Raw genomic sequence first — 17643 nt, forward strand, 5'->3', positions numbered from 1 at the left:
TTTTTAAATTCAGGAGTGTAAATCTGTTTGCCCGAGTTGTCACTGATAGCAGCCCATCTCAGCCTCTGCTCTTACAGGTAAAGCAGACACTTCGGATGCCGTATGGAGAGATTTGGAAACCGCCACTCACAAGAAGGATGATGGGCTCCAAAAATGAAATTCTGTATTTGTCAGTATTGAGGAAAGAAAGAAGCATTTTCTAAAGAAAATAACAGGTACAAAAGGTGGAAGAAATCAGTGGGCACAGCTTGACAGTAGTTGGTGAAAAAGCTGTGGAAGTTTTGAAGATTAAAGAGAGCCAAGAATATCGCCACACAGCTGAACTCTGCAGATCAAATGGAGAAGAGACCTGCCATGTCCTACAGTCAGACCACATAGCCAATAAAATTGACTTGTATTTTGGAGAAAAGCCAGACAGCGGTAATTGAGGTGGTGAAAACTCAAAGCATTTTCACTGAGAAAGAAAGACTAGAAATATATATACAGTGGGTTTTTGTTATTCATAGTAATTGTTTCATGAAGTTACCAACTGAGCTAGCAGATACACAGTCGCTGCTCCTAGAGGAAATACAGGTTAGGTTTCTGTGAGCCTCTAGTCACATTTTCTTCACTGGCTCAGTAAATAACTTTATATTATATATGTTTGTTTAAAGACACCTTATTTAATATATATTGTCGATTCATTAACATGGAACTCACAGTCGACAGCCCTGTGACTCCTGATCAAATGAAGCTGATCTCAGCACATGCATTTTCTCTGGATGATCCATGCATCCCATCCTTCTTACCCTCAGGGACAGTAGATCGCACTTCAGCGCTCCACTTGGGAGCCATTTTCAACATCAAAAGCACCTCAAAAAAGCACAACAGTGTGACAAACGTGGCACGAAAAGGACATCTTTTTACAGTATCAGAGCTGAAATTAGCAATAATGTTGCTTTGGCCTCAGCTAGCAGCAGCTCAAGTTTCTTGTTGGTCTGCACATGCGCCTTCCGTGGTGATCACAAAAACACCACAGGTACTGTTTTTGGAATTAGAAGTAAAATTTAGTTATTAGGTGGTTTTGGAAAAACACAGAATCCACAAATAATGAGGAACAACTGTGTAATATTTCCCAAAACAGGGCCAGACCAGAATTGTTCTCATTTTGCAGATTAGAAAATTAAGTGATTTGAAACATAGATTGCAACTAACTCTGTGGTAATATTACTTGAGCAGAGACTTCACTATTGGTATTTTTTAAAGTCAACTTTATTAAGGGTTAAATTTCACACAGCAAAGAGCACACATATTAAGTATATCATTTGGTAAATGTTGGCGAATTTATATACGCACATAACCACCACCAAAGGCAAGATAGAGGGCATTGCCATTACCCCAAAATGTTGCCTTTGCCACTTCCCAGTCAGGCCACATGCCCTGGTCACATCCATCACTGAGCTGTTTAGATCTGTGTTTCCTAGAGTTTCATATAAATGGAATCAAAACAGAACATACTCTTATGCCTCACATATTTTGAAATAAAGCCATGTTGTTGCCTGTGTCCATAGTTCATTTTTTATTGTTTAATATTTCATAGTATGCGTATGTCACTTATGTCATTTATTATGTTACTATATGTCATTATTCACCTATTGATAGATATTTTGGGTTGAATTGTTTCTAATTTGGGGCTGTTATGAATAAATAACAATATTCAGATACAAGTCTTTCTGTGGATATATTTTTGTTTCTCTTAGGTATCAGTAAATAGGAATGGGATTTCTGGAAAGTGTAAGTTTACCTCTGTAAGAAACCACTAAACTATTTTCCAACTGGTACGATTTTACATGCCTATTAATGATGCATGAGAGTTCCATTTGCTCCACATCCTCACCAGTACTTGGTATTGTCAGCCTTTTCAATTTTAGCCATTCTGATGGGTGTATCTTATTGTGGTTTTAATTTGCATTTCCCTCAATGACGTTTTTTCCTGTGCATTTGGCCATTTGTATGTATCTTTTTGGTGATGTATCTGTTTACTTTCTTACTAGGTCAAGTTGAAAAAATTCTGTGTTCTAGATGCAAGTGCTTTTTGCAGATACATGTGTTACCTAGTTTTAGCTTTACTATAAGGTCTTCCCTCAAAGCTCAGTTGGTAAAGAATCCGCCTGCAATGCAGGAGACCCCGGTTCAATTCCTGGGTTGGGAAGATCTGCTGGAGAAGGGATAGGCTACCCACTCCAGTATTCTTGGGCAAGATCTGCTGGAGAAGGGATAGGCTACCCACTCCAGTATTCTTGGGCTTCCCTTGTGGCTCAGCTTGTAAAGAATCTGCCCGCAATGCGGGATACCTGAGTTCGATCCCTGGGTTGGGATGATCCCCTGGAGAAGCGAAAGGCTACCCATTCCAGTATTATGGCCTGGAAAATTCCATGGACTGTATAGTCCATGGGGTCACAGAGTCAGACACAACTGAGAGACTTTCACTTTCACTTTTCATTAGGTCTATGATCCATTTCAAATTAATTTCTGTTTAAGCTGTGAGTTAATGATTATGGGTCATTGTTTTCCAAATGAACATTCAATTGTTACAGTACCATTCAGTTAAGATGCTATAATTTTCTCATATTATTGTCACTTCTTTGTCAGAAAATCAGTTGACCATTAGGGTCTACTTCTGGACTTAGTTCTGTTAAATTAATCTGCATGTCATTCCTTACGCTAGTACCATTGTCTTAGTTACTGTAGCTATATAAGTGTAGGAATCAGGTAGTACCAGCTTGTTCTTTTTAAAATTTGTTTTGGCAATTCTAGGTCCTTTGCATTTTGATGTGAATTTGAATAAGCTTATCAATTTCTATCCCAAAAACCCTGCTGAAAATTTAAGATTGTGTATAATCTATAATTTTAAGATTTTTCATCTGTGAATATATGTCTTTTCATTTATCTGAGTCTTCTTTAATTTTCTCAGCAGTGTTTACTGGTTTCAATTTTCAACTATTTTTAAATAGTTTTATGGTGTCATAAATGGCGTTTTTTCCATTTTAAATTCCAGTTATTTTGTATACGTGCTAGTATACAGAAATGCGTATTTGTCTATTGGCCTTGTATCCTGGGACTATGCGAAACTTGCATACTAATATACCAACTTTGTAAATAGATTCCTATTTGAAAAATCAAAATAATACGGAAAGTGGACAGAACTTTTTTTAAAGTGCCATACATTGTAAGATTACAGAGTATACCAAAGTTCCAGTTCAGTTTAGTTCAGTTGCTCAGTCGTGTCCGACTCTTTGCTATCCCATGAATCGCAGCACACCAGGCCTCCCTGTCCATCACCAACTCCTTGAGTTCACTCAGACTCACGTCCATCGAGTCAGTGATGCCATCCAGCCATCTCATCCTGTGTCGTCCCCTTCTCCTCCTGCCCCCAATCCCTCCCAGCATCAGAGTCTTTTCCAATGAGTCAACTCCTCATGAGGTGGCCAAAGTACTGGAGTTTCAGCTTTAGCATCATTCCTTCCAAAGAAATCCCAGGGCTGATCTCCTTCAGAATGGACTGGTTGGATCTCCTTGCAGTCCAAGGGACTCTCAAGAGTCTTCTCCAACACCACAGTTCAAAAGCATCAATTCTTTGGCACTCAGCTTTCTTCACAGTCCAACTCTCGCATCCATACATGACCACAGGAAAAACCATAGCCTTGACTAGACGGACCTTTGTTGGCAAAGTAATGTCTCTGCTTTTGAATATGCTATCTAGGTTGGTCATAACTTTTCTTCCAAGGAGTAAGCGTCTTTTAATTTCAAGGCTGCAGTCACCATCTGCAGTGATTTTGGAGCCCCCCCAAATAAAGTCTGACACTGTTTCCACTGTTTCCCCATCTATTTCCCATGAAGTGATGGGACTAGATTATTAATACGTAACCAGTTTGCTTTTGGACAGATCCCTTAACTCTTAAATTATGAAAATCTTGCCAAAGGATTAGAACATAATTGGTTGAAAAGAAATTAGAAATGAACTTTCCTAATGAAATCAAACTGATAAAAAGCACATGTCAAGTTTTTTGGTTTTTGTTTTGTAAATTTTTTAAATCATTCTGGGTCTCAAGAAAATTACCACCTCCTTCCAAAAATATAAATAAAGGCACAAGATAATAAGTTGCAAAATCTCCTTGGAGCACATGCACTCTAAAAAGAAGAAGATAATGAAGAAAATGACAACATACAAAATTGTGTGAAAAGACAATGGGTTTTTACCAGTTCATCTTTTGACAAGGTTTTTCAGTCTCTTTCCTGGAAACTCTGAAGGATTAGGAAATAGTAAGGAAAGAACAGAGAAGAGTTAGTTAAAAGAGTGTCCCAAGGGCCACCCTTTTGATAAGGCCAGTTGCTGAAAATATGGATTCTCTATTAGTGTATTTCCTATAAAATTCTCCTGCCCAGATTCCAGTCCTGTTTCCTTTGGCATCCTTCTCCTTGCCCAAGAAATGGCTGCAATTGGATTTGAGCGAAGAAATTCTAAAACCCTGAGATACAGTGGAGCCCTTGTTAAGGATGGGGGTAGAACTCAGAAATAGAATTTTTTCTGCCAGAGGTCTTTATCTCGAGTTAACGTGCCAAACGTAGTCACTGAAGAGGCCAGGACAGGCCATTTTGTTATTTTGATCTGGCCACTCACCTAGACTGTTGTTGGTATTTGACATCTATATGACTCCAGCATTCCCTCCTATGCATGCAACAGGGTTTTTGACCCAGGTGGCTGCAGGGTATGGCCTTGAGTCAGACCTCATCATCGGCTGCCATGCATCTAATTGCTGGCCCTCCTGCCAGAAGGCAATGGCTGAGTGATTGTCACCATATGAGCCAGTCTGTGGCTCCTCTTGTTCCCTGGCTGAGCTGAGAGAGCAGTGCTTTGCCTTTTCTCTGTAGTACATCTGGGCATGTGAAAACACACACCCTCGTAACTTGGGGTTACCAACTTAAAGGTCAGGGACTGAATTTGCTGGTATGGTGTCTGACTTTTGGTCAACCAAGAGGGCATTTTGTGTGGGTAGAGGATAGGCCCACCCAGCAGCCAGCAACCCTGGCTCAGGACCTGAGCTGGCTGTCAGCAGAGCTTGCACCTGCCCCATAACAACCTCATCTCTCAGGTAACCCACCTTTCCTGGGTAACCACGCTGAGGAGAGGCATTGTGGCTCCTGCATGCCTGTTAGCAAAAATTTCTGATCTGTGTGTGGGGCTGGGTACATAAGGGAGCCTCGCTATGGAGAGCACAGGGGGTCTACCTTGCCCATTTGCCAAGCCTCCCTGTCGTGCTGCTTTGCAGGGTGGAATAGGAAGTGGGTGGGATGCACATCTGAGTCTCCCCTGTAGCTCAGAGAGGACCATTTCTGACCTTTCCCCCTTTTCAAGCTGACTGATTTCTCCAATGTAAACCAGAGCCTGCAGAGGTGGAGGACAAACAGCAGAATTCCATTTTGGTCTGTTTAGCTTTTTCCAAAACTTAGAAATACTCATTCTTTCCAAATAATTTCAGTCTCAGATAATAAAAAACTAATGAAGTACTGAAACATCTGCAGTTTTTGTTTCTTGCCAGTTTTTTCTTCTGCTTTCACCTCCTAATTTGAAGTGCCTGGTACTTGCAGTGAGCACTGTGGGGAGCAGGGGGTTTCCTACAAAGCCTGTGTGTTGAAAACACGCCCAGAGGCAGGTGGGTGGCTGTTGGGAATATGTGGATTGAGTAGGTTGGGTTTCACTGATTTCCTTTTGGTTTGGTTTAGGTTGAGTTTACGTACACAGAGACATCTAAGACTTGCATAACATTAGAGCAGACATCTCAGCGATCCCCAAAAGAGCATAATCAAAATACTGTAAGCCTCAGCTGCCGATAGGCAAACACAGTTGTGTCATGTCTAAAACAATTTGGCACAGGTTTGACTTTTGTTGTGTTGGGTCTTCACTTGTGCCCCAAGCCTCTCTCTCCAAATGATCAATCGCAGGACTCCTAAGAAGAGAGTGGCTCCCCTCTTCCACCTGCCCAGGTAATACCATTTAGTGGTAGAGTTTGCCCAGTCCCCTTCCTACCTTCTCAAGGCTGGTTCAGCTCCTGCTTGGAGTTTGTGTGAGGAAATACAATGGTGACTATACATGAGGCAGTTTGGAATGTGCATAATTGCTTGATCACTAGAGCATTTTTAAGACTTTTATCCTAGTCTTTAAAAAAGTTACTTTGTATTCATTGCAAAGTGTCCAGATCTAACTAATGGCTCCACCTCAGCTGGCTTTTCCTCAAAAAAAAATGTTGCCGTATACTAGCCTGGAAACCGGCTTCCAAAGTAGGCTGGACTAACCAGCTAGGGACCCAAGGCAAGGGGGAAGCAGAAGACCCAGGGGAGGGGACTGGGAGATGGCCAGGAGTGGGTGCTTTTTCTTCATCTTTGAGAAGAAAGATGATCCTCTGATCCCACAGAGGTGCCCACTTAACATTGTTCTTGACTTTTCTGCATTCTTAGTGTGGAATCCCTGAAGACAGTTGGGAACAAGGCTGGAGGTAACCTAGTGCTTCGTCTGTGGCAGGAAGGCAGAGCCATTGGAACAAGAGAGGGCTGTTATGGGCTGAGTTGTTTCCCAGGAAAAGATACACCAAACCCCTGAGACCTGTGAATATTGACCTTATTTAGAAATACGGTCTTTACAGATGTAATTAAGTTATTGAGGTAGCAGAAAGTGAAAGTGAAGTCGCTGAGTCATGTCCAACTCTGCGACCGCATGGACTGTAGCCTACCAGGCTCCTCAGTCCATGGAATTTTCCAGGCAGAAGTACTGGAAATGGTTTGGCCCTTAATGACTGGTGTCCTTACAACAGGAGAAGAGACACAGACACAGGGAGGAGTGTGTGGAGACATGGGAAGTAAAGGCCACGTGATGGTGCAAGGAGTGACTGGAGCGATGCTGCCACAAGCCAGGGGACAGCTGAGCCCCCAGAAATTAGAAGAGGCAAGAGAGGACCTCCCCTGGAACCTTGGGAGGGAGTGTGGCCCTGCCAACACCTTGATTTCAGACTTCCAGCCTCCAGAACTGTGAGAGAATAAATGTTCATTGTTTTTAAGTCTCCCAGTTTCTGGCACGTTGTTACGAAAGCTCTAGCAAACTAATACTATGAAGAAAATGGAGATGATACTAAAACTGAACCTTATCTGCTGGCTACTTTTGGTTACAGCTGGCCTCACTGTAACCCTGGCTTTTGATTGATGCCATTAAGAAACCACCATTGAACCTTAAGACTTTTTAGAGATGTGAGAAGCACCTGGGCTCAGATAATGGTTTTTACCCAAACAGTTGCATTTACAGGTCCCTTTCAGTCACATAACTACTGAGACAGGCTGATAAAATAGTGAGATATGCTCCCAAGTCCAAGCTTCCTGATACCCAAGTCTGTGTGAGCCCCACTGTCATTTGGGAGGGACAAGTAGGTGGCACTCAGCATGAGATTCAAGAAGACAATACAGTGTTGACTCAGCGTTTTTATTCATAAGCTGTAAGCAGATACACGATCTTTCTCTCTACTGTGATTTCTCATCTTTCTGTGGACCAGGAGTCTCAGTGTGGGAGCGATGGTGAAGCAACAGGGAACCTCTAGGAGGGATACCAGGAGGCCCCACAGGCCTTTGCTCACCTCAGAAAATCATCTGCCAAGAAGTGCAAGCCTGGGTGTTTTCACCCATAAGAACAGAAGGCCCTAGGTGACTGAGGCCCTGTGAAGGGGCCTGTTTGTGTGCGGGAGAGGTGCCCGAATACCAGGGGTAAGCGGGTGTCTCAGGCTCCATCTTCTGTGTCCCTCAAACTGAGCTCAGATGTGGTGGCGGTTGTAGAGGTAGGATGGGTACAGGCCGTCATAATGCCATTGGCGCCACTGCTCGACAGCCTCCCGGCTTCTCTCTCCCTGTTCTGGGCACAAGAGATGAAGTCCTCACTTGAGGATGGAGGGCTCGGATCTGGGGGCACAGCCATCAAGTCCCCCAAAGTATCTACTCTGCCCCCATGACATGAACCATTGTGCCTATGTACATGGGTGACAGACAGAATGTCCCAGCTGGAAGGGCCTAAAAGGATGCCAAATCTAAAGCCTCCCTTTTACAGATCTGGCCTAGAGCTAGTTGCCAGGAGAGCAGAAACCAGGATCCTACATTCCGTTCAGTGCATGTTCCTGCTCAGCCAGCAAAGATGGGATAGCCGCGTGCAAAAACTGGCCCGGAGACTCACCAACTAAGACAGAATACAAAATAACAGCGGCAGAAAAATAGATTTTTCTGTCTTTGATGAGATGTGTTTCTGAATAGGGCTTCCGTTGTGGCTCAACTGATAAAGAATCCAAATAACGCATTTTTGAAGCTATAGAATTAGGCTCCTGGTGCCAGTTCAGGACTGCCTGTTAGCCACTGTTGTTCAGTTGGTAAGTTTTGTCTGACTCTTTGTGACTGCATGAACTTCCCTGTCTTTGTTAGCCACTGTTAGGTACCACTGAACCATGAGCAGACATCCCAAGGCCATCAGTGTTTAAAAAGCATCCTCAAAAAGTTAAACAGAATTACCATGTGGGAATAGATGAAAAGATGAAATGTGAGAAGATAGACTATAATGTCTAGATGTGTCTGTGTGTATTCAGCCATGAAAAGGAATGAGGTTTTAATATCTGCTATAACATGAATGAACCTTGAAACATGCTAGGTGAAACACACAAGACACAAAAAGACAGATATTGTGTGATTTGTCTTCTGTGAAGTATGTGGTATAGACAAATGTATATGGACAGAGAATATATTAGAGGTTTCCAGAGACTGTGGAGATAGGGGAATTAATGCATAATGGGTGCAAAGTTTGAGGTGATAAAAGTGTTTTGGAAATAAATAATGATGGTGGTTGTGAATGTACTAAACGCCACTGAATCGTACACTTAAAATAAGTGAAGGTGGCAAATTTTAATGTTCTGTATATTTTACCACACTTTTTTTTTAGTATCTGGGGAAAATGTTGGGAAGATAGAAAGTTAATAGAAGATAATAGCAAGCTCTATGATGCATTTGGTCACCTTTCGTTTACAAAAACATGGGCTTTGCTGGCAAACACCTGCGTTTAAATTCCTTACTACCTATCTCACCTTGGACATTCACATATTCTTTAAAGACTGGGTTTTTGAAACTGTAAACTGGAAATTGTAAGACCTGAGAACTGGCCATAAGGATTATGTGGTTCAGCACAGAGTCTGGCGGGACAGGTGCTCAGCCGATGGCAACAGCTGCTGTCACTGTTCCCCCAAGGCCTGTGTCCTGCAGCCTTTCCGTCTGTGGGCAGCGCCTGAGGCCTAAGCCTCAGTCTCCTCTGGCTTTGCTGGAGGACCTGGCATCCCTCAGGTGCCTCACCCCTCATCCTGATTCATTGTGGAAGGAAAACAGTGAACATTTTCCATCCAGGTGCTAGGGATTTCAACCTGAAACAATTAAAAATGCACAAAATAAAATGCTGTTATTAATATTATGAGTTAAAAAAAAGCACTGAATTTTAGAGGCCACATTCTCATTTTTTAAATGCCTTGCCCCAAGCTGTCCACCAGGTTAAATCTGTAACAGAAATATTTGCCTCTGAGTTACAACAGTCTTAGCTTTTTCTGGGACAATTGATTTGCCAGGATCCTGCCTGCAAGACAGTGGGTGTGGCCTGCAGCCCTCTGGGACCTGGTGATTGTGTCCTTTCCACTAAGAGATGCCCTAAGGGCACCTCACCTCTCAAATGTACCAGAGCAAGCAAGTAAGGAGGTTGGTGGCTTCAGAAATGAAATCACACTTGCTCTAACTAAGGTCACCGTAACTGGGGTCTTAATGCCTACTCTCACCTGCATCAGAAACTTACTCGAAGCATTTCAATCTTGAAGTTTCAAGAAAGACCAAAAAAGTAATAAACACACATGTTGGCCTGCCTGGTCTGAACCCTGTACATGTTCTGTGGATTTTTGGCCATGAGTGACATGTGAAAGTAGTCAATAAATATGAAGTCGAATCCCCTCAGTGTGGGAGGCTGTGGTTCGAAGGTAGAGTGTCTGTCCACCCATGCCCACACCCAGAGGCCCTGTTGAAACCAGCATTCCCAAGGGGCGGCTGGAGCCATCTCCCAGGAGCAGAGGGTGGGGATAAGGTGTGCAGACTGCCTGGTGAGAGACACATAGGCAAAGGCCAAGGCTTTCCAAGCACACACTTGCAGCAACTGGATGGGTTTGCAAACCACATAAGAACTTGCAGGGGCCCAGTGCTATGAGTGAGGGGAGCTATCCTGAGGGCTGTAGATGTTCAGGTTGGAGCAGGGAGGGTACAGAACTGAGTTCATTTGTCGGGTTTGCTTCCACCAGTCACCAAACACTGATAATAGTGACTAGGGAAATGGAAGTCATAGGTTTTCTAGGATGGGAAGTTCTAGAGCCATGACGTTGATGTAAATCCAAACCACTTGAAAGTGAGTTTGAAATCCTCCCAGCCCAACTCTGGGAATGAAGGCACAAGTGTAGGTACTGAGACAGAACACACCCAAGTAGGAGGAGAAAATACTATCAACCAAAAACTCCCCAGCCCCACAGTCCCCAGCCAGTGGTACCCTACATGTTCTGACCTCTTCCATGCCTTCTCAGGTTCTATAGCTACTTTTGTGACTTTCTCCCTTTTTTTTTTTTTTTTTTTTTTGAGACTCCCATAGATATGAATTGAAAGTAGAGATGCTCTTATCTGCCTCCTCTAATTAAAACTTGGGACATAAATAAAACTTAAAGGAAAAGTAGGGAGAAGGCAATGGCACCCCACTCCAGTGCTCTTGCCTGGAGAATCCCAGGGACGGAGAAGCCTGGTAGGCTGCCGTCTATGGGGTCGCACAGAGTCGGACACAACTGAAGCGACGCAGCAGCAAAAGGAAAAGTATAGACAGATCACATGGTTTTCCCACAAACTTCCAATTCCCAAAAGTAACCGGCTGATGAGCTCTTACCGTGGTTTTGCTCCTCCACGAAGTTCTCAAACTCGTTCCTTTGTTCTTCATGATACTCTCTCTGCAGCTCGTCTGCCCGCAGCTTCTGCCTGTTCTCCACTGAGGGAAAGGTGAAAGTTGCCCCCAAGAATAGGGGCAGCCACATGCATTGAGGGGGACACCAGTCATTCTGCATAAGAAACTCAGGTGCAGATGAGGCTGTTTGTGAGGGGCTAAATGCGGGGCCTTACTGCAGTGGTTCACCCCTGACATAGACTTTAAAACCTGAGGGACCTGGGAGAGCATCCCAGCCAACCACCTCGTTTTGTGTATTAAGACGACTGAGACCCCAAAAGGTGAAGCCGTTTGTATGCTTAGTCGCTCAGTAGTTTCCGACCCCATAGACTAGCCTGCCAGGCTCCTTTGTCCATGGGATTCTCCAGGCAAGAATACTGGAGTGGGTTGCCGTTTCCTTCTCCAGAAGCCATTTAGCTCCAGTCATAAAATGAGCGGTGTAGCCAAGCTTGCTGGTTCTCTTAGAAGCTAGGAATTCTTTCTCAGATGATAGAAATGAATTCCCTGAGGGAATAATCCAACTTGACACTAACGCTTGCATATCCACTCTGCAACTTTGAGCGCCTGTCATGGCCAGAATATGTGCTAAGCACTGGGATTAAAAAAGCAAGTAAGAAAGATCCCATCTATCCCTCTGCCGAAGAAGTCTGTAATCCGCTTAAGGAAAAAGATGGGAAAATAAATTGCACTCAACACTGTGGCTGCTGTGATAGAAATCACCACAGGGCCTGAAGATGGTGTCATCATCTTTACATTGACCACTTCAGTGTGAGAACTCTGATTGTCTGGAGGAAATTTTTTCAACAGCACCTCAGTCTCCCCACTGTGACGTGAGGGAATTACTCCATACTTGTGTGAGGCATTCTGAGGGCCAGCTCTCCCTCCCCACACATGGCCTTCCTGCCTATGGATCTTTCCAATGAAAGCCTCATCAAAAGAAGTATCTTGAAACTAAGAAAGCCACAAATTGGACGTCTGACTCAGCAGTGAATAAGACAAGATGCTAGATGCTGTTTTTATACCATGCACCATGTACCTAGAATACATCCCTGCTCAGGAATGTGCCTTTCCTCCGATTAGTTCCTTTCACCGTAAAGTAACCTGCATCTTTACCCAGAAGCTTAGAGATAGGAGATGCCTGTTTTCTGCTTCCAAGTTTGTTTATCAAAGTGTCGCCTTCCTTTACTGAACCTGAGACATAAGTGGGCATTGTTCTGCCCAGCGCCAGAGCTGACTGGGTGACAGCAGGTGAACTCAGGTGCATCCTCTGTGTTCACCAGGTTGTCCTGTATAATGCCTGAAACCCTGAGCTTCCAACCTGGGTGACAGACCTCTGGCTTAATCATGTGCCTCATTCTGAATCCCCTTAAAGGATGGAAACTATTCGCCTCCTAAATTCACGCCCATTCCCCACTGGGAGTCTGCCAGAAGGTTGCTTCTCTCATTTCCATCAAGAACGGTCCAAGCTCCATCAGTCTTTTCAGTGTTTCTTGACATTTGCTAACCTCTAAATCCCAAATTGTATGAGGCCTGGAGATATTCCCAGTGTGGATTGTACTTCTCCAATTAAAAAATTAATAAAAGCTAATTTTATCTCTAAGCATTTTCATCTCACTTCTTGCCCATCATTTGAAAACAGTCCTGTTATTTTCACTGAGCAAGTTACCTTGCTGAGTGTGCTGAGAGGCACAAAGAGTTTATTCAGACACACACAGAAGTGATGAATCAAGCCTTGGACTCAGTGACTGTCAGAGCTGAGTCCTTGGAAGAATCTAGTTCAAGGACAGAAAACTCAAATGCCTTCAAGGGTCGGCAGGTCATGGAAATGAGGGCCGTTGCCAGGTCGTTACAGGCAGGCAAGTAGACACCAAGGCCTACTTTAGGCTGAGGAGACATTCTTCCAAGCTCAAAAGTCTCCTAACTGCATTGGAAGTAAAGACTTAAAAACACTGCTGGCTGAACACCGTTCTTTAAATAGGGGGCTTATAAAGAAGGAAACTTGGGCACAGTGAGAGGAAGTGGTCAAGGCCACTGAGCAGCAAAGCTGTCACCAAGCCCACATTTCCAGTTCCCTGTCCCACGTGCCTCTTCCTGCCTGCAGTGCTGTTCTCTTGGCTAAAAGGTACACCACAAATTATCCAGAAAGCACACACTGAGCTGCAGTGTCCGCACTCCACCAGAACATAGATTTCCCCCATAACTTTTTCTTTTTTTTGGCTGCTCCACATGCATGTGGAATCTTAGTTCCACAACTGTGGATTGACCTGTGCCCTCTGCAGTGAAAGTGCAAAGTCCTAACCACTGAACCACCAGGGAAGTTCTCCCTCTTAACATTTTTAACTTTCAGAGATTGAGGGGCAGTTCATCAACTTCAGTGCAGTCATGTGGCCCTGTCCCTCTTTGTTCCTTACCCTGACGGCATAGCCAATCAAGACTGACCTACAGTCAAAGAAACGTGGTGTAACTTCTGACTCAGAGGCACAGTTACTTTGACACCTGAGGACCTGGGTTGAGCCCTCTGACCCTGGCCATCCCCACAGCCCAGCTGACTGTGGGAGAGAGAAGGAACAGGAAGGAGCAAGAGCAGAAGGCAGGCCACAGCGTCTTACCATTGACCTCATCCTGGAATCTAGGGGACCGCTTGCTGCGCTTCTTGAGGAAATTCAAGGCGTCTGATTCCTGCATGAAAACCTCTTCCACGTCTGAAACCCGAGGAGAGAGGCCGGTCACACCCGGCACAGGCTCACCAAGGCTGCGTCAGGAGCCAACCCATCCACCGCGCAGCCTCGGGTGGCCCCGGTACTCACCTTCCTGTGCCTCTTGTCCTGCCACCTGCCTCAGGCCCACCGACACAGCGGCCCCCTCCCATAGCACTATGGGACAAGAGCGCAGCATGAGGGCTGCAGCACCCCAAGGGAAGTCCTCAGCCCAAGACAGGCTGGGACGGTCTTTCCCAGGCCCTATGATTTGCCCTGGAGCCCTAGACACAAGTACCAGCTGCAGTCAGTCTCCCCAGGAAACTGTCAGACAAGCTGTTTTCTCTGTGCTGCATCGTGTTACACATGCACACACAAGTACAGCCTTCTTAACAACAGGCACCCTCTTTACCTGGGCCACCTAAGCCGCCTCACCTAACACCAGGTCCATCCTGGAACCTCCCCATACTCACTGGACAGGAGTGCAACGGCTGAGAGACAGATCAGAAACAGCTGTCTCCAGGCCATCTTTGGAAAGGCTGAGGCTCTGTCTGGGGACCAAAGAGAGGATTCTACAGACCCTGAGGCTGCTGGGTCCTCACTTCTGTGTCAGGCAGGCCAGGAGGGAGGGAGAGAAGAGAGGCAGTAGTCAGGGATGCCACTGAGGGGGTGTGGGAGGGGTCCCGGCCGTGGCTTCCATTGGCTGCTCCTGCCGGAGCACTGGAGATGTTTTTGGCACCTTGCAAACCTCACAGAAGCAGAGCTTGTCATTGAGACCCCAGCTGGGACAGTTCTGAAGTGGCCTTTCCAAGATCTGCACCCTAGGAGTTGCTGCTGGAACACCCAGCCTCCGAGTCAGGATTCCAAAGACCAAGGGCAAGTTTCAAAGGCCCCTGGCATCTGCTTCAGAGGAGGTGGGGACTCTAGTCCTGGAGGCTGAAGTATGCAGGAGGGAGGGAGGGAGGCTCAGTGAGGGGATTTGATTCAGCTGTCAGGCTAGGAGGGACCATAAAGGCTGGAAGACCCCCCTCATGGTGACGCTGTCACGGACATGTGGGCTGTTCTGATGGCCCCCAGCTTAACATGTCCCCAGCTGATGCTGACTTGTAAGAGAAGCACAGACCCTTCTCAAGACTTAAGAGAGGCAGTCAGCCTTCTGCGGAGGAGTCGGGGAGCGCAATGTGGGTGGACTTCTCAAAGGCACACCCTGTGTAGGGGAGGAAGTACATTCCCAGAACTGGGAATGCTGATGGAATCCAAGCCCTCTGAGGCCATCAGCCTCCAGTCCCTTAGAAGCATTGTTCTTAACACTGTCATTTATTCTGAACTATCCAAAGAGTCACCTTTGGATATTGGTTAGAATTGTCCTAACGGTGACTATCACTAGACCCACCCACACGAAGCTCCCATTTCATTAGACATGTGTAGTAACATCCCACTTGGACCGTTGGCAGGAAAAGAATGTTAATAGCAAAAAAACAGCCAAGACAGAGCAAGCAAAATAAATGAATTGTTTTCTTTGTGGCTGGGAGCACACAGAGGGCTCCCCTTCAACACTGGCTGGCCTACTTAACCAGGCACAGGTGGGCTCTGCATGATCACTCCAAGAGGGGCAACGCCCATGAAAACATATCAGCAAATATTTATCTGTCAGGTAAAATGGTTGTCACTTCAAGGAGGGAAGAGCCACAAGACAGCGATGTTGATGGGACTCAGTGAGAAAATGGGTGTGTGAAATACTTTTGACATCCTTGATACCCTAGTTCTTCTTGCTGCTTTTTTAGTTCCATTCATGTCAACCATGAACATTTACCAAACACCTGCTCTAAGCCAGGCACCTGTGCTTGTCACACACTCACCAGCTTTTAGTAAATCTGCCCTACGTGTCCTAAGTACTTTCCACCCAAGATCAGATGCTGTGCATTCATTGGCCACGCAGAAGGACTTAGGGAGAAATCTCAAGCCCTAGGAAGTCCTCTCAGACCAGCCTGGGAGAAAAGGGCAGGAGGTCTAGAATTCACAGAATGGAGAATGGAGGCTTGGAGTGAGATGTAAGCTCAGTTCTGGAAGAGCAAGATTACATTTCCTACATACCTAGGCTGGTGGCCTGAGATTTCTGTCGGCTACAGTACTGTGCTCTACGGAATGGTCTAGTCACAGCTGGCCTCCAAGTGTTATCTCTCAGTTCCTCCGGAGCTTTCCCTCTAGAGCCATTGGCATCTATGCTTGCCATCTCTTTCATTTTCTACCTTCAGCTCCCCTGCCTCTGGGGCTGCTCACCATGCCTGGCTGTGCTGGTGAGGTGACCTCCTCGTGACATCATACCCCAGGAGTATAACAGGCCACCCACCTCAAGGCAAAAGCATGGTTCTTAGGGCAACTATAATTTTATGAATATGCTAAAACCCGTTGAGTTGTACACTTTACGTGGATGAATTGCATGGTATGTGATTAATATCTCAAAAAAACTGTTAGAAAAAAATTATGTATAAGAACTTCCCTGGTGGTCCAGTGGTTGAGAATCTGCTTTTCGGTGCAGGGGACGCCAGTTCAATACCTGATGGGGGAACCAAGATCTCACATGCCGTGGGGCAACCAAGCCTGCACGCTGCAACTACTGAACCCATACACTGCAACTGAGGAAGCCCCCGCACGCCTCCGGGAAGACCTGGCCCAGACAGAAAAAGACATGTTACCCAATATGAAAGCAGCTTCAGGACTTCATATTTAGGGATCATGGGGTGGGGATGGGTGGAGAGAGTCAGGAAGACTAGAAAAGCAGTGATGACTAAGATGAGGCTTGAAAGACTTTCAGAGCCCACTTAGATGGAAGGTACTGACAAAGGGCCCAGAGAAGTAAAGCCCTTTTGAGAAACTTCAGTCAGCGAGTAATAGGAGAGCAGGAGAGCACATGGAACAGCTAGGGGCAGCCACAGCCTAGGTCAAGGTGGAAGAGGTCTGGCCTCCGTCCTTGAGAGACTAGCTTGACACCTATAAGCACATGTCTCAGGGCCAGTCCCCTAATTCATTCCCAGCATGGCCTTGGGCAAGTCATTTTACCTCTCTGTGCCTGATTCCCTCCTCTGGCACATAGATTGATGTGAGAGTTGGCAATAATGCATCCACAGTTCTTAGGACAGTGCCTGGCACACACAGATTATATATGTGTTTGTTCTCATGACTCAATAATGGACCATTGAATGATTTTGAACAGGGAAGGGGCACGAGGATTTTGTTTAGGAAAATCACACCCATGATATGGAGGGTGAGAGGGATTAAAGTGGAGAGACTTCGAGAAGGCTGTTGTAGTAGTCCAGGTGAGCGATGATGTCAGCAAGTGGCAGAAGGTTCAGGAATGGAGAGGACAGATATTTTAAGAGATCAAAGGAATAGAATCTAAGACTGGACGACTGATTAGCTCAGGAAGTGACAGATTGGGAGGTGTGCTTTTCAGGTGGCTTGTGAGTTTTTAGTTTGACTAACTGGGTAGAAGAATGTTAAGATCATTCGGTAAGATGGAGAAAACAGAAAAGGAAAGTTTGAAGAATGTGTTATTGGACAAATCAAGTCCAGTGATTTGTGGATCCAAACCAGGTCTTCTGATGCTGAATCCAGTGTTCTTCCCATTTCCTCCAAAATCATAATTTTATGAATAAAGGTTTAATATATTCTAAGTCAATTTTAGAACACTTTCGTCACCCTCTAAAAGAAATTCCATACCCATTAGCAGTCAATCCCCATTTATTTTCTCCATCCCCTCTAGGTCAACCACTAATCTGCTTTCTGACTCTATGGATTTGCCTCTTCGGGATATTTCCTCTAAAAGGAATCATACCCTACATGGCCTTTTCTGTCTGACTTCTTTCACTTCAAATACTATGTTCA

General features: G+C 45.2%; 2 protein-coding genes across 11 annotated transcripts in view; one reads left to right on the forward strand and one right to left on the reverse strand.

The window, feature by feature from the left end:
• MCM10 (minichromosome maintenance 10 replication initiation factor) overlaps positions 1-7099 on the forward strand; it is a 42561-nt gene extending 35462 nt beyond the window's left edge. For 5 of the 8 annotated variants that reach the window (XM_055543841.1, XM_055543849.1, XM_055543842.1 and 2 more), the window contains exon 21: positions 78-1706. The gene's annotated coding sequence lies outside the window, so the exon portion shown is untranslated. Of the gene's footprint in view, positions 1-13; positions 1707-6848 lie in introns of those variants that run through there. The other 3 variants (XM_055543845.1, XM_055543848.1, XM_055543846.1) reach the window with 3 other exon arrangements.
• Positions 7100-7661: 562 nt separating this feature from the next.
• UCMA (upper zone of growth plate and cartilage matrix associated) lies at positions 7662-14286 on the reverse strand. 3 transcript variants are annotated; one of them, XM_055545393.1, is made up of 5 exons: positions 14232-14286; positions 13870-13935; positions 13672-13764; positions 11009-11107; positions 7662-7930 (listed from the first exon to the last, which is right to left on the reverse strand). In XM_055545393.1, exons 1-5 carry the CDS (start codon positions 14284-14286, stop codon positions 7833-7835), a joined length of 411 nt encoding a protein of 136 aa, XP_055401368.1. In that variant the 3' UTR covers positions 7662-7832. The 3 variants fall into 3 exon arrangements, with proteins under 3 accessions (XP_055401368.1, XP_055401369.1, XP_055401370.1); XM_055545394.1 differs by lacking the exon at positions 13672-13764; XM_055545395.1 differs by lacking the exons at positions 13672-13764; positions 13870-13935.
• Positions 14287-17643: the final 3357 nt, after the last annotated feature.

This window comes from Bubalus kerabau, chromosome 13, assembly GCF_029407905.1.
Source record: "Bubalus kerabau isolate K-KA32 ecotype Philippines breed swamp buffalo chromosome 13, PCC_UOA_SB_1v2, whole genome shotgun sequence".
NCBI classification, from domain to species: Eukaryota; Metazoa; Chordata; class Mammalia; order Artiodactyla; family Bovidae; genus Bubalus; species Bubalus kerabau.

Excerpts from the sequence above, each read along its gene's own strand:
- UCMA (XM_055545393.1), bottom strand. The coding sequence starts at position 14,286 with ATGGCCTGGAGACAGCTGTTTCTGATCTGTCTCTCAGCCGTTGCACTC. Across the intron at positions 13,936-14,231 it reads AGCCGTTGCACTCCTGTCCA|TGCTATGGGAGGGGGCCGCT; the intron begins GTGAGTATGGGG and ends CTTGTCCCATAG. Across the intron at positions 13,765-13,869 it reads AGGACAAGAGGCACAGGAAG|ACGTGGAAGAGGTTTTCATG; the intron begins GTGAGTACCGGG and ends CTCGGGTTTCAG.